Here is an 18,691-nt window from a genome sequence, read left to right on the forward strand (position 1 = left end):
AGCATGTCAGCTCACCTCAGCTCACTCCTCCTTTACCTAAAGACATGAACAGCTCAGCATCACAAACATTCTAAGAGTGCAGAGAAGAACATTTCCTTATAATTTAAAAACATAATAGACTCTAGCCCTGAAATGACCAAATTAGTTCTGATGATCTTAGGGTACTAAGATGGTACCAAAATTTTTATTTTAAAATCAGAAATAACATTATTCTGAACAATTAAGGAAACTAAATATTCAGTCAGCTACCACAGTAGGAAAGACATAAATGAGTTATTCTTACCTCTATTTTTGTTCGATAAAGAACAAGTCGTTTAAGACTGCATAATTTGGCAATGTGGTTGAAAGCCTGAGGAGGTAACTTATCACAGGATGAGAGATTTAACTCTTGCAGATTTGGACACATCTCAGAAATAACCTCCAAGCAAGTTTCATTAAGGAAATGACTGCAAGATAATTCAAGGCGTACTAATTCAGATCCACAAACCTTCAGAAATCTGTAAAAACAATGTTCCATGAGTTTTCTAAGATTAAAGAATCTTATTGTAAGAACTTTAAAACTGTATCAACTCTAAGAAGACACACTTCAAAAGAACAGAATTCTATTAAGGAAAATATAAAAATTGTTTCTCTTAAATTCCCATCCATTGCATGCTGAAATAGTCATGGTTAGGCTAAAATATATCAACCTGAAAAGATGGGGCTGGGGATTTAGCTCAGCAGCACAGTGCCTGCCTGGCAAGGACAAGGTCATGAGTTCGATTGCCGGTACCGGGAAAAAAAAAACCAAAAAAAACCAACAACAACAACAAAAAAAACTGAAAAGATAAAGTAAATTCATGTAACAGAAAAAGTCAGCTAAAGCCACATGGAAAACTAAGAAAGCAGAGGAAATATTACTCCCACTTACCTGTTGTTCACATCTGAGTTTGTAAAGCCCCAAACAAAACATAAAACTTAATACTCCTGGGAGATATGTCCCCCTTAATAACACACAGTACTGAGTAACACATTTTGTACACTATAACACAAAATGACAGCCTGGATTGAATGACCTCAAATCAGACCAGACTCCTTTCAAGTCAAAATATTTCTATGTTGTTTTAACTCCACTGTTGTGTGAGATGTTCCTTTAGCTGTTACTAATATTTAATAACTGGAGTGCTATACAAATAATCCAAGGTGATGGACACAAAAATGTTTTATCACAGTAGAAATAGTGGTATTTATCTTAGTTCCACTCCTGTTGGGGGAAAATCTGTCTATAACAATTAACTGAAAATAACCTAAAAGCATCAATCTAGGCCTGTATGACTATGAGATTTTATCAACTCAGTAAACTGAACCCCTACATAGTGCACCAATTATCTCTGCCCAGTTCTCTGGACATAATCTTGCTCATCAGTGTCACGTCAGCAATGTTAGCACTATTAATTTATGTCTGTATTTTCCCTAAATAATTAAAAAACTGACCAACAGGCATATGAAATAAAATTGAACTAAGGATATCTGTGTAAATAAAAGAATTAGCACTGGACTAGTCAAAAGACGGATTTTTCTCCTCCCACTTTTTTTGGCCTGCTCTATTACTTTCTAGCAGTGACCCGGTACATGGCATTTACTTAGGTCTCAGCATTTCCTCAGCTCCAACAGGCAGACTGAACAATACTTACCATGCTGCCTCGTGGTTCCAAAAATCAAATAATATGTGAAAGCTGGCAAAGATCAAAGCAGCTCACAAGCATTAAGATATAAGTTAAATCTCTGCTAGCTCACATTTAAAAAGCAAAATTCAATTACTACAGATTTACTTAAATATTGCAAATAACCCTGTAGCCCACACATTTTACTTACACTTGAACACCATTTTATTCTTAATCCACTGCAGTCTGCATTCTGCTCACCCTAAATTCACTCTCTCCTTTAAATTGCTAAGTTCAGTAGCCTCTCCTATTGCTACTTGTATTATATGATTTATCTGTGACATCTCACACAATTACGCACTCTTTTCTGAAGTTTCTGAGGCTGTGATCCCTCTCCTGGATCTTCTCCAACAGCTCTCACTCCTGCTTCCTCTGCTACTTGTGTCAGCTAAGCTGCAGTCTGCACCAAGCACATTCATCAATCACTCCCTCAGCCAAGTATTTACTGAGTTTCCACATGACCCAGCCAGTGGTCTCAGCACTGTGGAAACAAAGTCCCTGCTCTCAGCAAGCACAGCTTACATTCTGGTCAGTGCTAGAGACTAGAAACAAGTAAGTGAGTAAAACACATAGCATAGTAAAGAATGAAAAGTACCAACAGGGAAATAAAAGCAGGGAGGGCCAATAGAAAATGCGGTCAGGGAAGCCTCGGAGTGGGGTCTGTGTGGAGGAAATGAGAGGATGGTAAAGCAAATGTCTGGAGCAAAAGCATTTCAGGCAGTGAGAAGGCCAAGCACATTAGCAAGGGGGAAAGTTGCTAAGAGAGAAGAAAATATGGAAGGTGATGCAGGAGGCAGGAGATGAGGGAGAAAGGATTACATCAGTGAGGCAGGACAGCAGTTCATACAGCATGCGTCACTATAAAGACTCTGACTTTTATTTTGAGAGCAGTGGAATTCCCAATCATCAGAAGCTTGTGTTTCACCAGGCTGACTGACATTTGCATACAAAGATTGAGAGGAACGGGGTAGAAACCATGAAGACACCACTGCAATATTCAAGAAAGAGAAGATGGTGCGATGTCATTTGGATGACAGCTCTAAATGTGGAGATAAAATAATCAGATTCTGGACCGATTTCAAAGGTAGACAATGTATGCTAAATTATGATATATCTCCAACACAATGCACTGAACTCTAGCATCATCTATTTCCCATCCATTATCTTTCTCATAAACATAATTTCCTTATTGTTTTTCACAGAGAGTTAAAAACCGTCTCAATTCTTGTGACAACTGAAACAGACCACTGGTGCACCCAGTACTGAGTACAACAGCAGGGACGTAAAAAGCATTCAATGAGAGGTAACTGAACAACTCTTCTAATTACAAAAATACATTTTATAAACGTAATCTTCCTCTATTCTTGAACAAGTAAGTTCCAGTGATTAACAGTACTTTTCCCATAGTAGGGGCAAACTACTCCTGAGAAATACGATGAAATTAACACTTTGACCTTACTCTGAGTGTACAAGTAGTTATGCAGAGTAATTCATTATTTATAAGCTAGCAATATAAAAATAGATGTAGCATTTCAGAGAATTAAAGAATGTCATTTTTATAACTCTAAAAATATCTGCAGATTTTAGAAGTGAGTATATTAACTCTTACAATGGAAAGGTTTAGGGGATCTTATCTCTTCATGGTCTTCATTATTTGGGTGAAGCATTCTGACATACACCTCTTTTTCATTTTTGACTTAAAATGACCTGACATTCCTTTTTGCTCTTTACTACCATTTATGAACCTTTGTTTCCAAAGAATGTATAGAGTGCTGTTCAACCAATCATTAGAAAACCAAGTGTTAATAGACAGTAGAAAACTTCCAGATAGATTTAATGTTAGAATTTGAAAGCACAGTAAAGACAATAATCATAACTATACTAGCAAGGATTTTTATTTTTCTTTGTCAAGATTCTTATATCACATGTTCTTCCACTGGATTATTTGGCCAGTACACTCATATTCTATCTTCTTCACTTTAGGAAATCTGTTCTACCTGCTTTTCATAGTATCTGCACCCTAAGAAGGCACAAGAAGCAGCAGACTCAATTAGCTCAACACAACTCATTTCTTATTTAATGCACCACCTGGAAGGTAATGTAAAGTTAGATACATGCTTTTGTCTTGGTCAACTATTTATTCATTGCAACTATTTATTCATGGGTCCCTTAAAAGGAAAACTACAGCTTTTTTATTTCCTGCAGCCTATTCATTCTACACTGTGAATTCTCATAAAGCATTTACTGATATTGAGGTTTTTATGAGAAGACCTAAGTTCAGATACACAATCCTGAACTTACCCAGGAGCCTCTGGAGATGAAAATAAAATGATAACCTTATGAGGTGAATTAATTTGTCCAGAGGAACACAAGTATGTAAGAAGTAATTTACTAACTGGTACCTTGTACCCTAAAATAATTAACATCACACAAATGGACAATTTAATCTGAGCTTACTCATCACAAAATAGAAGACACTAATCCTCACACCCTGACTGATGTATAAAGGTAAAAGGAGAATTAGATATAAATATCCACAACTTCTGATTCCTAACCTTCTGTTTTGTTAGCTGGCCCTCACTGAGTTTTATGACAGTATATTTAAGGTAATGTTAATTCCAAGTACCTGGAACATTATTTAATAAATCTGGTCCAAAATAAAGCCACTGAAAAAACTTTCTGATAATAGTACATAGTACTACCTATCAATTATAGAGGGGGAGAGGTGGGGAGAAAGTCTTTTTTTTTTTTTTTTTTGGTTTTCTCCGGTACCAGGAACCAAACTCAAGACCTTGCGCTTGCCAGGCAGGCGCTTTGCCGCTGAGCTAAATCCCCAGCCCAGAGTCTTAAAATTATCTCTACTTTCTAGGATTTGACAATCTAAGAACAAGTGTATAAAGTATAGGCAAGCAACTGAAAAAAACACATGAATCAAAAAATAGCTCTCTGTGCCATGAAACTATAACTGTTTGAAAATACTGACCAAGGTCCTTGCATCTAGAAAGCATCCAAGAATATTTCCTGAAGTAACGAATATGAACTACCTAGAGTAAGTAAGTAGGTTAGGGGTAAAACCCACACCTAAGTGAGGTGGAGGATCAGCATTGATTCATCATTCTTCTACATGGAGAACCATGGTAATAGAAAAATCAACCTTTTGGACAGAATGATGTGATTATGCTTTAAAACACAAACAGGCAGGGAGGTAAAGGAACATCCAAGACTTTGGAGAACTGTATTATAAAAGAAAAGAGTAATTATAATAGGTAAGATTTTAATGAGTAATGATATGCCTGAGTAGTACTCCAAGTTGCAAATCACAAATCTGTGGTGGGGCTAGGATTATGATAGCTGATTAAGAGTTTTATGTTCTCTTTCTTCCAATTTAATCTGTTTCTCTGCTATTCTGAATAATAAAAAGTGCTAAGAAGTTCTTTAAAATCTAGTGAAATAGTTCTAATCTTCATAAGGTTTTCAGTTAATAAAAATAAGCTGCATCAAACTTTTTTCCCCAAAACTTGCTCAAAAAGCAGCTCATCATCATTGGTCTCTAGTTTTAAAATGTACCTTTTTTCTTTACAGTATTATAAATAAGTCTTGCTCACAGTAATAAGCATAAATAGACCATACTTATTCATAGATTATTCATTAATAATCAAGCCATGAATATTTATTGTTTATTATGGGAATGCAGCCTACAAGCCATAATGACTGTCAATTCAGCAGTCAAGTCAAGGGGGTCAACAGCAATCAGCAAGCGAAACTCCCATCTGCCTCCACCCCCAACTTTTTTCTGTTCCTGTTATCTAAACTTTCTTTTCTTAATGGGAACAGTGACTATAGTTAAGGAATGCTAGCAAAATGCACTGTTTTTCTGGTTAAATATTTGGCAAATTAAATCTATATATGTAGTTTTGTTATTATTCACCGCCCCAGAGTAACTACCCTGTGTGAACTGGAAAATGGAAGAACTTCTTGTGAGAAAGCAGACTGGAGCTCTAACTTTGCAAAAGATCTTTGCCCATTATCAACTATAATTTTAAAAATACCACTGAGTTTTCTTCTCACAATTGAAGCTTCTTCGCGTGCACCCAAGGAAATGACATAAAAAGCTTTTAAAATGCAATACTATCTTTACGTTTTATTCATTACCACAATCCTATGTAGCACACTGTCAAAGAAGCTAGATGCCAGCCATTTACTACCAACATTTTCTTTAACTTCTATAACCATTGGTCACTACCTTTATTTTAATCATAAAAATATTGTAAAGGATATGTTTACATGTTATTTATATATTTTTAGCTTCTCTGTAGAAGGAGCTATATTATATAGCTCAAGTATCTGTTTACATGGTCCACAATATGCACTACCATCCCTTGTACTCAAAGGGTAAAAACAATATTAATTCCTGATAGTGATGAAAACTGGGGACAGACCTGTAAGAGTAATTTAAACACCCTATAGGTCTTTCTAATGTAAAATAACGCTTACTGGCACCGCTCTTCTCCCTGTCTCACATTCAGCTGGCCTTGGCTTATGACTGATTCATATGGTCTACCCAGCCAGCATCAGCTTCAGGTCTTCAAGGTCTCTTAGAAGAGAGGAGAATGTGCACATGAAGGATGTGTGTTTGGGCTGAGAGAAGTGGAAAAAAAGGACTACACAATTTGGGGGATTCAGATAATGAGACTTCAAAATCTACAGTGTTGGCATGCTGTCTACTTTTGACTAACGGACAGGAGACTGTCTCAGAAGCAGTCTCGGACCCAAGGTCTCTTTCTTCTCATTCTCTCTCTTATCTCTATTCTCCCCCAAAGCAAATCACAGAAACCAGAGCTACTCTTCTCTAAGACAGGTCACAAAAACTAGAACTTCTCTTTCCCAAACCAAGTCATAAACTCTGAACATATTACTCTAACCTTCCCCTGTCTTTCCTCCTAGGAGCTGGATGGAAAGAAATTCTATGACCCACCCTTGTCCAGTAACAGGTCTTAAGACTCCCATTCCACAGGAGTCCTGCCCTATATTCATGAAGAAGAAACACTACAATACAGAGGAATCTAAACAGGCAGGTCCTTCCACACTCACTGTGTTACTGTTGGGTCACACACGCTTTGTTCAACCACATTTCCACATGCCTGTCCATCCCTACTTCTTCAAACCTAGGCATAAAGTCAGATGGTTTCTCCTACATCTGTAGGTCTTCTGTCTGAAAACTCCCATGGCATATATAACTATGATTAAGTAAAATTGTTAACCTTTTTCTTGTTAACTTGTTTTTTGACATGGGGGTACCAGTTGTACCCTTTATGATGGAGAGAAAAGGGATCACCCTCTCTCTGCCCCTACAATGTGTTCCACTGGATAGCTATCATATGTTGAGTAATAAGCCTTTCCCTGGACCTATCTCTGGGAGAAAAGAGAGAAAGCCAGTGCATCCATGCTTTTAACATGTGCTGTGGGCCACGATTGCTTGTACCTGTTTTTAAATTTGATGCATAAACAATTAATGTTAGCATTTTGAGCACACTGTTACTACCTCTCACACTATGATGTCATCCAAATCTAATCATATCAAATATTTCTTTCTTGAACTGCATCTGTATTATAATGTAAGGCAAAGGAAAATAAGCCACTACATATAAATTTCTAAGTCCTAAAGCACTATATAAGAACATACCCACTGGACGGTACCCAAATGTAAGGATGGGTGAAATTCAGTTTTAGTCTGTAAAAATAGGATAAAAGAGTATTTGCGCATTAGCAGGTATTTTCCCCAAACTCTTTTCTCTATTATTCAACCTCATGTAAATGATGAGCTCACATGTAACATACAATGGAAACAACTCTTATCAAGGTTAAGAGAAAAACACCTGTTTGTATCATAAGAAAAATTACTATGGCATTACTAAATGATTATGCACTTGTACAAGATTTCAAATGTTTAACAGGTGACATTTAATAGTAAGGAAACGAAATGCCTAAATAGAAAGGAGCAGAAACACCTGGGCAGGTCTGCAAGTGTGGTCGCCTAGTTAGCATGCAATTGCATTTTCAACATAATTAGTTCAAATGAGCTTCTAAATTTGGGTGATGTATTGCACATGTAATTAAGATTTAATTAAAAATGCTCCATAATAAATTGTTTTCCATTTCTGACAAATCACATTAGAGGTAGATTTTGATTTGGAAATAGTTTTTAAAATGTGTTAATCATCTGTGCTGAAAATATGAGAAAAGAAAAAAAGGAGTTCTGTAGAAAGTCACTTCTGATTTAAAAAATTAAGAGGTAAAGGATACAATGCCCTTACAAAGTTTAGCTGGAAAGGCTGATAAAACTCCTTAATTTTAATAAGCAGCACCACTGTGAACACACACTGTGTTTCTTTTTTATTTCTGTAAGATATAGTATATAATTTTAAACTCCTACTGTGAAAATTATTATACACTGAGTTAATAAGTACAGCCTGCTGATGAAGAAAAAAGCTTCAACAAGTCCTTGCACTCACCTGCAAAACCCTGAAACAGAGATGAAGCCCCTATTTCCAGTCCAGGATAAATTAAGCCATTGGACGAGAGTACATCGAGCCTGTAGAAACTCTAAGGAGGTGTCATTTAGTTTCGCCCAGTACGGCTGCAGATTGAGGTGGATGTATTGCAGAGGGTCGCAGCAATGCTGGTTCAGTAGTTTACAGGTCTGTGCTAATCTACAGAGGTCTGGTAGTGTAAGATGATTCAGAATCAGTTGAATGAGCTACACAAAACAGAACCCAAGAACAAGAGTGAAAAACAGTATCATTGTAGCATAATACAGGATTTATAACATAACACACATTTTAAAACAATATTTTATAGTACAATAAAAAACAGTGCTTTTTTAATAAGTTTGTTGGTACATTGTAAATATACATAATGATCGCTTTAATCATAGGGACTTTCTAGCCCTACATGACTTATCTCAATTTTTTTTTTTGCATTCTCTTACCCTCCTTTCAACCCCTCTTTCCCTCATTTACAAAAGCTGTTTCCTTTTTTTTTTTACATAGTAAATAAATCAATGTTCAACAAAAATATCTAAGTGGGAAGAAACTACAGATACCCGACTACACTGCATTTCAAACTGCTCAAATATTCGGCTCATGTTGACAACTCATTTCCTTAGTGTGCAAAGATATTTTACTAATCTGTTGACTAATAGAATTTTTCATAGACTCAGCATTTATTACATTCCAGGCACTGGTGATATAAAAGAGTTTCCACTCCCAAGCTGTTCACAGTCCAGGGAAATTAGTAAGTACAATGACATGTTTTAATAGTGTTGGTAGCGATATACAATGCTAGTAGAGCCTAAAACTGTACAAGACATAGACCTAACTCCAAAGCAAAAGTGTGCTTATGCCAAGAAGGCTCAGCATCAAAAGGATGAGAGCAAACATAAAAACAGAAGAGTCTGCATTTACCATAAAAGCACTGAGGAGAGTTGAAAAGATTTACACGGCTGAGTGAGAAGATCAGGTCTATGTTTTAGAAAGGTCATCAGACAAGTGCTACAGGACAAAAGGAGGCAGAAAGAGAAAACAGCCAGGGAGCTAATGCAGAATTCCAGGAAAGAGAAAAAGAAAAATATCTGTTCAAAGCAGCGGGAGCAATGATGGAATAGAGAATGTATGTAAAAATTAACAAGGTGGAATAAAAAAGATCTTTATCTCTAATAAAAACAATCTCCTTGAATGAGTCCAGAATAGTTTTCTTTTTAATGGTAAACAATTGGGTTTTTGCCAGGTGGGCAAGCAATTAAACAGAGAAGAAAGACAGGAAACCAACCACAGGAAAATAACCCAAAAAGGATAAGCCAATACATAACAGTTATAAACATCAATGAAATGGTCTCAATTCACCAATCAAAAGAAACAGACTGGCAGAATGGATCAAGAAAGAAGATCCAACAATATGCTGCCTTCAAGAAACACATTTAAACCAAAAAGAAAGTTACAGACTAAACATCAAAGTATAGAAAATAACTCCCCAGGCAAGAGGAACCCAGAAAAAAGCAGAGGTAGCTATTCTATTTGCAGACAATGTAAACTTTACACCAAAACTGATGAAAAGACGCATAGAAGGTCAATATATACTTGTTAAGAGAAACATCCAAGAGATAACAATTATATATGCACCAAACACCAGTGTACTCAACTACATAAAACAATTATTAACAGACATGAAAAAAAAAACAAATAAACACTAACACAGTTGTAGCGGGGAACCTTAATAATCCACTCTCACAAAGAGATAGATCAACTAGACAAAAAGAATCAATGAAGAAATATCAGAATTAAACCAAGCCTGTGAACAAATGGACTTAGTACATGAATACAGAGTATTCCACCCCAAAACATCACAATACACATTCTTCTCAGCTGCACATGGGATGTTCTCTAAAATAGACCACATATTAACAAAACACGCTTAAGTAAATGTAGAGGAATTGAAATCATCCCATGTACACTCTTTGATCATAGTGCAATGAAACTGGAAATCAATGACAAAAGAAATCACAAAACTATATAAACACATGGAAATTAAATAACACTCTTCTGAATAACCAATGGATCAACAGAGGAAATTAAAGATGAAATTAAACTATATATACAATTAAATGATAATGTCAATACAACATACTGAAACTTACAGGATGCAATGAAAGCAGTCCTACAAGAGAAATTTATAGTGATAAGTTTTCACATCAGGAAAACAGAATGAGCTGAAATAAACAACCTAATGTTGAACCTCAAACTTCTAGAAAAAAGAACAAATAAAACCCAAAACTCATATAAGGGAGGAAATTATAAAGATAAGAGCAAAAATTAATGCAATTTTAAAGAGGAGAACAAAAATGGAAGTAAAACAGTTTCAAATCAGGCTAATAGAAGAATAAGAATAATTGATTGTGCATTGTTATCTTCATAGTAGTTACTCAGAGTACAAGATATAGGCATGAAGTGAAGTCAGACAATATTAGCACAGATCTTTCTTTTCAGTCAGCTAAGAGAAACTAGCTGTGTAACTGTCTTAACTATCTTGTGTAGTATACTTTTTCCCTTTTCTTTTCTTTCCTTACCCCTTTCCCCCATCAGTTTCTCTTTTCTTTTGAACAGTTTCTTCCCCATTCACAACGTCTATTGTGCCTCCTGCAAACTGCTCGTATTACAAGCTTGTGCCACCACGCTAGTTGAAAAGATTTTTATAAAATATGAGCATCAGTTACCTAATAAATCGATCATCTATAGTAAGGTTTGAGGTATTCTTGCTATTTACTCTTAACCTTTGAACTAGGCTTGAAAGAATAACTTCAGGGTGTTTATGCATTTATACATTTGCTGTGAAAAGAAAAACTATAAAGATGTTAATAATTAGATGTTAATAAAAAGATGTTAATAATAAAGGCTGGCAAAGACTCTGCTTTACTAAAATTTAGCAATGTATCTGTATTTTCTCCTAGACCCATCTGAGCACTTCCTTATAGCATCCAATTTTAAGCAAACAAAAAACATTGCTAAGTCAATTTAGCAAAACCCTCATCCTCTACCATCCCACTGCAGTGGTCCCCATCCCTATCACAAATGGGTATTTCCTTTAATAAAATCTCACCATCCAGATAACCCTTTGGCCTATGAAATATTATACAAACAAATCAAAAACCTCAGGTAGAAAATAAGTTTATTCCTCTTTACCTTCAATTCTACAATCCTTCTCCCTTACAGATAAGCATTTTTAAGTTTTTCTGGTCTTTTCCAGATACATGTGTATGAAATTGTATTCCTGGATATCATAAACATAGTTTAGCTCCTTGTTTTTCTCATTTACTGATACATCCTATAGATCCTCATCTACACAAACAGAACCAAGTCTTTCGGTTTCACAAATGTGACATAATAACTGAACTAGTTTCTGACTGCTAGTATATCACCTGCTTTTTTCCTGTTGCAAATAATATTGCAATGTCATTATTGTAATGTCCTTATTGTATATTAATATCATTATATCAATATCATTATTATATATTATGTATATAAGTTAATCTTGGCAAACTTTGTATGTATACCCTTAGGGTAAGTTATCCACATTTAAAAGTCTTTATATAAGCACAAAGTTGCCCTTCTGAATGTTCACATCATTTTATATATCCACAAATAAGTGTGTAAAAGTACCCATTCACCTGTATCTTCGTACTGGTATCAAAACTTTATCATTCTAAGAGGCAAAAAAGGGGGCAGCAGCTATTTTATTTGTGCTGTGTTGAATTCTGCCACTACTCTTCTTCTATTTATTTAAATTATTTGTTTTGTTAATTATAGAAATTTAATAGAAATTTAACTCTTTGCCAAAAAAATTGCCAATATTTTCTCCTCTCCTTTTGGTCTTTTCTTGGTCTCTGTGTTTCATTTATCCATTATTTTTCCCATTTCAATCATCTATGTAAAGGAAGTTGTCCTCTAAAATTTTAAAACTGTATACAGGTAAATACATTAGATTTTTTTGCTTGGTTGTAAATGAGAATCAAGATGAATCATTCTCCTTTACTAGGATTTTCCTGATTATTTTCAGGTTACTTAGGTGAATTTTTTATTTATAAATTGTTTGCATTTTAATTGAGATTTCATTAAATATATCATTACTTTAAGAAAAACTGACACTTTAGCTTTAATGTATTTTCCTACTCAAGACCATGCTATGACTTAACACTCAATGTTCCTGGAGTTCCTAAAGCTATTACTTTTCATCTATTAACTTCCCAGCCTGCCAACTTACTTATTGTTCTCAACCATTATTGGTAATCATTTTGTCTGTAAATGCTGACTTTATAGCTGCCTTTACTAAAAATTATGCCTTTTGTTCCTTTCTCATATCTACCAGTATTGGCCAGTTCTTCCAGAACAATGTTATTTTAATCTTGGCTTTAATTCAAATGTGAGCCACAAATGTGAGATATATATAATTTCAAATTTTTTACTAATTAAATTTTTAAAAGTAAAAAAAAACAGACAAAATTAGTTTTCTTTTAGTTTATGCAACATATACAAGTATCACAATTCCTTACAATTAATGTAAAAATGAGATGTTTTGCATTCCTAAGTATTTAAAGTCCTATATATATTTTACACTTTTAGCACATTTCAATTCAGACTTACCACATTTCAAGTGCTTAATAGTGTGTATGGCTAGTGGCTGCCATGCTAAACAATGGACTTCTTGTTTTTGATAATTAAATATGATTATTAGCTTTTGGTTTATGATGCTTGACAGCCTAATAAAGCAATTTTTAACAGAAATAGCAAAAATACTGATATCCATTTAGCTGTCTTTTGTTAACTGGTTTTGCACATCTACTGAGATGATCTTAGGATTTTTCAGCTTTTAATCTAATATTATAAATTATCTATGACAAAAATTCTTGAATTCCAGGAGTAAATCCTGAATGATTTTGTTGTATTATCATCTTAAAATAATTCTACTTGACATTATTTTATTCAAGATGTTTATATAAGTGAAACTGGTCCACAGTTTTCTTTTTTGCATGTTATGTTGATCCCTGTTCCTTTTTCTTTATGCTTTGAAAATGTAAGTAATATAAGAATTTTGTGTTCATAAATGTTTGAAAGCAACTATGAATCACCTGAGCTTGGTAACAATGGTACCTTAAAATGTGTAGAATTACAATTTTGCTTTAACTATAATTTTCAAATATATTTCAGTAGAACTTTTAAGCAGTTACTACTGAGTCATTCTGCATCAGAAGTAAATACTTTACTTTTTATAGATGATTTGTTATTTAAATTATTCCTAGCAACTTCTGGCATGATTCCAAACAAAAGTCACCATAACAAAAGTCACATTATAAGGTGAAAACATTTCAACACTTAGTATTAAATTTTAAACAAATATCGAAGTATAAAAAAATTAATGAAGTCACCAAAACCATGACAGTGACATGGGAAAGAGTACCTCCAGATTTTATCTAAATAAAGATAGCAGCTTTTAGGCTTGGAAGACAATACCCATTCCTCGCTATTCAACTAGCATCTAGTATCTGTCAAAACCTCTTATTATATGAGAAATCCTAGTCTAAAGTACCTTAGGATAACATAATGAATATATGATGAAATTATGGTCTGGAAGGCCTCCCCAAAAAAGGTTGATCTGCCCTCAAAACTCAGTATACTCTATGTGTTTTCCAGCATTAACTCTTTACATGGTGTTCTTTCGTCAATGCTAATTAATATCCCTCCAGGAATAGTGACTCTATCTCTTGGTTTCTTCTACAGAAGTTTGTTGTTTGATTAAATGTTTTTGCATATATTTGAAGCTTTCTCTCCCTCCTGGCTCCTTCCCTTCTATATAAATATGCTGAATTTTCTGCATCATAAACACAGCCTTAACCTCTCTGCTGCATCTCCGCTACTTACCATATCTCTTTCCTTTCAAATGTAACCTAGAGAAGATTATACCTACAATTTCTCACTCTCTCACTGTGATAATACTCCTTTGGGAGTATGACACAAAGAGGTGGCATGTTAGCTAGAAGGCCAACTGTCTTGGTGGATAGTTTTATCCATGTTACAGTCCATAATCAAAAGTATATTACAGAAGTAATTTTCTGCTTATTCTGAGATATTAAACACTTATTGTTTCTGCTTGTACTTCTCTACTTGATGCCTTTACCAAACACCACGCAATTCTGTCATCTGTCACCCTACGGAATTGACTGCTCATGGTACAGATCTCCTAGTGACCCAAACCAGTGGGCAGTGTAATTTAACTTCTGCAGCAACACAGCTGAGTTTACTTTTTAATGGTGGCTGTACCTTTTCAGCTTCCTAATGCTTTGGTTTTAAGACTTTCCCACCTCTTGAGTCCTTTTTCCCATTTCTTTTTTCTATGGGACTCTTAGATGTTAGCATTCCCAAAATTCTGTTCTTGGCCCTTTATTTACATTCTATAGTTTCACCAATCAACTTCACCCACTTCATTCTAGAGATGGATCACTCAAATAAAATATCAGACCTTCCAACTGAAAGTAAAGCTCAAACAGCAACTGGCCACTGTCCGTGACCATACAAGCCTGCTTTAATGAGTTACAGGCACTTAAAAGTCAATGTCCCCGTCTCCCTCCACCCAGTTTCATGATTAAAAGCATGTCCACCACGGAGACATCCCAACCTGAAACCTAAAAGTCCATGATGTTTTCCTTCATCTCCACATTTATTAGTTTCTTTTGATTACTATCTTCTGAATCTCTGGAATATTCCTCCCACCTTATCTCTTCTCAAAGCATTCCAATTTCTAGGGCTTCGTCAATTCGTCCCTAAGTTACTGCAGCAGGTTCCTAACTGGTATCCCTCCCTGCAACCCTGACTTCCTGCTGTTCTATTCTTCATTTACCATAGAGTAATCTAAAATCAAAATTTTGTTTTGTTATGCTCTTTCTTCAAATAAAATTTTCATTGTTCACAATCTTTTTTATATCAAGACCTATGAAAAAGAATTCACATGAGACCAAAACATCTGGGCAATTACTGTATCTAACTGTGAGCCAATGCATCTGTAAAAATGCCTGAATATTATGGATAATTTCTGGAACATTAGATATTATTCTATATCTTTTCCCATTCAAAAAGAACACACAAAGAACACAAGTAAGTCAGTGTGAAACTACTATCTTGAATTTGCTCTTGTTTTTTTCACCTATGGTAAATTATTTACAAAATCTGAAGTATCTGTGTTTTTCCCCAACTATTTTGCTGTACACTGGGGAAGCACAGTACCCTGAACACCCCTGGCTGAAAGGGACAAAAGGCAAACTTGGTAAACCCAAAAAGCCCTCTGCTGCGCCTCATGACCAGGGCGTCCTGATAACCGCTATCCACGTGAACTGAGTTGAGTACTGCAGCAGCTTTAGGTCTCTCTCCAATTTCATGTCCTGCACCTTTCCCTGTTAAATCCCATGTTCCAGCCACAGGGAAATACTGGAGTTTTCCAACAAGTCAAACACTTTATTCTCTTCCCTCTACCAGAAGCTCTCCCATATCATTCATTTGAATGCCACATGAAATGCGTTTTACCAGGCTTGGATAAAATTCAATAAACGGTCTAAAATACATATTTCTTGAACCAAATTTGTTCTAAATCTTAGGAAATGGGTAAAAACAAAGAAGTGATTCACTGGCCTCCCAATCAACTAAGCCCACTGCTGCCGGGCAGATCTCCTCAGAGCTCCGAGGAATGGCACTAGCAATGCCTCATGCTCCTCACTGAAAGCTCAGCTCTTCCTGCATCTTTCCTCCTTTCTCACAGTAAAGGCCAGATGGCCTTCTCCAGTCTGTGAAGCTTCCTTTCTACCATGCAAGTCTTGCCTTGGAGGCCCTGGGTGGGATCTTGGTCTTGCTCTTACTTAAATGCGTCTATGTTTAGCAACGTTAGCTATTGCATAGGAAGCACCACAATATTTGAAGTGTAAAATGTTGTACAGGTATCATGGTTACTATTACTACTAGGCATTCAACAGGCTTCTTCTCATTTCATGCATGTTAAACTACCAGTGTGTTTATAATGAAATCTGAAATACCAATTTAGAAGGCTGACATCTAATTTGGTTAAAATTTCAGTCTATAAATTTCTTTTTTAAATGCTGATTGTATTATTTTTAACCATACACAAAAGTTTGCAGTGGGTGACATAAATACTTGGTCAAACTTCCTCCACACCTCTCCCCAACTCCCTGGGGATATTTGGTAACAGGTGGGGAATTTTGGTGTCACATAGCTGTGGAATGTACTGGAATTTGATGCTGGGGAGGCAGGCTAAATATACTACAGAAGTACTCCCACGGAGACACAGTGAAAACAAATTTCAAACTAGACACACAAAAAAGTACAGTGGTACCTAGGTTCATGAATTCAATTCTCTCTACAATTCTGGTCACAAACCAAACTGGACAAGAACTCAATCAATTTTCCCCATGAGGTTAACATTGACTCTAACCACTGAATTTGGTTCAGTTCTCATCCAATTCAGTTTGTGACCATATTCGTGGAAAGAATCAAGTTCATGAACCAAGGTACCTCCTGTATTTATGAGTAAAGGTACTCTATCTGCCTAGACCAAAAGTAATGCTTAGAATAATATAATTAGTATAGAAGAACAAATGACACTTAAGGAAACTGTAGTTATAAAATAAAACAGGCATTCATTTCACAATTTTATTGTTCTTATCTCTGATAGCAAATAATCTTTAACATAACTGATATAAAGTTAAGCACACACTGCCCATATTTACATTGTACAGTTATGAATTAAAGTGGAGTATAATCTATCATTAATGTATTTGCTTAATGTTACTCAGTAATGTAAGAATATATATTTAATAATTTATCCAGAATCACTACAATCAGATTTAAGATGCTTAATACGCACGTTTCAAATCAGATTTAAGATGTTTAATACATATGTTCCAAATCCATACAAGGAATGGAAACATCATAAACTGCAAATATGTGCTAATAAAAAAACCAAAATAACAAAAAATACACAACACATCACAAAGTATATGCCCCTTACTAATGCTTCTATTTCTCTGATAATTAGCAAAATAAACATTAATAGTTAAACATTTGTGTTATGTCGACTAGCACTACTGAATACTTCTGGCTTACCTCATATGGCAGCTTATCAAAATATCCATTATTTGGCCCTTCCCTGAGGGCAGCACTGCTAAACTTTTTGTTAAGATTGTCCATTCCGCAACCATCCTTTTCTTCATACTCATCATCTTCTAGATCATTCATGTCAATAAGTGACGTCTTGAGAGAAAGCACTGGCTTGTCTTTCGTACCATGTAGCACAACTGCATCTAATTCAGTGTAATAATCCAGAAGAGAACTATTTACTTCCAGTCGTATAAGATTTGTGGGAAAATTTATCTGCTTAACACAAGGTTTAAATTGGCGAGCCTGGGAAGCATTCACCTTCGTAGGTTTCTCTGACCAAAGAATCTCCCATCTGCCAAAGAAAGAAACTTCCCTATAATATAGTTTGGAATGAGATCTACCCATACCTTAACACAATACAGTGTGAAACAAAGGTGTCACCTGAGCTGACCAGAATCAACACATAAATTGTTTCTAAGATACGAAAAAATGTTTTAAACTGAATTTTATAGATATACATATTAAACTATTTTCCTAAGTCCCATACAGTCTTTTTTTTTTAGATTTTACATTGGTCCATTTAAAGACTAGAATAGATATAAGTAAACCCTAACTAAGGGGTAAGGCTGTCCCGTGTGCTGTGTTATATCTTAAACCCACTGCAGAAACTAAACTGATTATCTTGCTTCATAAAAGTTTTCTTTTCTAGTGTTTCATGCCTTTTACTGGCCTCATACAAACTCAAAATTTATGTATGATCTTTGATTTGCTTTTTCTTTTTAAAATACAGTCATTAAGTTTTGTCAATTATTTCAGAAAATTGTCTTTTATATATGCCCTTCTCCTGAATGTCTACTTTTGTCAACTTTTAGTTACCCTTGTATCGCCAATAACTAGTAAGTCTCTAATACATAAAAGGTGAATAACATTCTTTCTTATCCCTTCTGATGAACTACTAGCCACACAAATTGGTCATTACTTTCCATACAGTAAGTTTATTTCTACCTTTGTATCTTGTGTTCATGTTGTCTTCCCCCAGTGAATGCCCAACCTACTGGTATTATTTGCCCATCTACTCTTCAAGGCTTAGTGAACTAATATCCCACATGCATGGACATTTTCTTATAAAACTATTTTCCAAAACTACATGCAGATTCTTCATAACGTAGTATCATCCATCAGGTGTTTATTGTTTTCCAATATAGCAGACAAATTTAGAAACATAAAAATACTTCAATAAACATTTGTCCTCTATTTCTACTTAGTTTGGTTAGCAGATTT

General features: G+C 35.1%; 1 protein-coding gene across 1 annotated transcript in view; it reads right to left on the reverse strand.

Moving 5' to 3' along the window:
- Fbxl4 (F-box and leucine-rich repeat protein 4) overlaps positions 1 to 18,691 on the reverse strand; it is a gene marked incomplete at its 5' end in the record, with an annotated part of 57,198 nt that overhangs the window by 28,956 nt on the left and 9,551 nt on the right. Inside the window, 3 exon segments of the mRNA XM_005377798.2 lie at positions 284 to 497; positions 8,216 to 8,460; positions 17,417 to 17,762. Of these exon segments, the coding sequence (XP_005377855.1) occupies positions 284 to 497; positions 8,216 to 8,460; positions 17,417 to 17,762 (805 nt within the window).

The sequence above is a fragment of the Chinchilla lanigera genome, unplaced genomic scaffold, assembly GCF_000276665.1.
Source record: "Chinchilla lanigera isolate Chin_1 unplaced genomic scaffold, ChiLan1.0 scaffold00010, whole genome shotgun sequence".
NCBI lineage: Eukaryota > Metazoa > Chordata > Mammalia > Rodentia > Chinchillidae > Chinchilla > Chinchilla lanigera.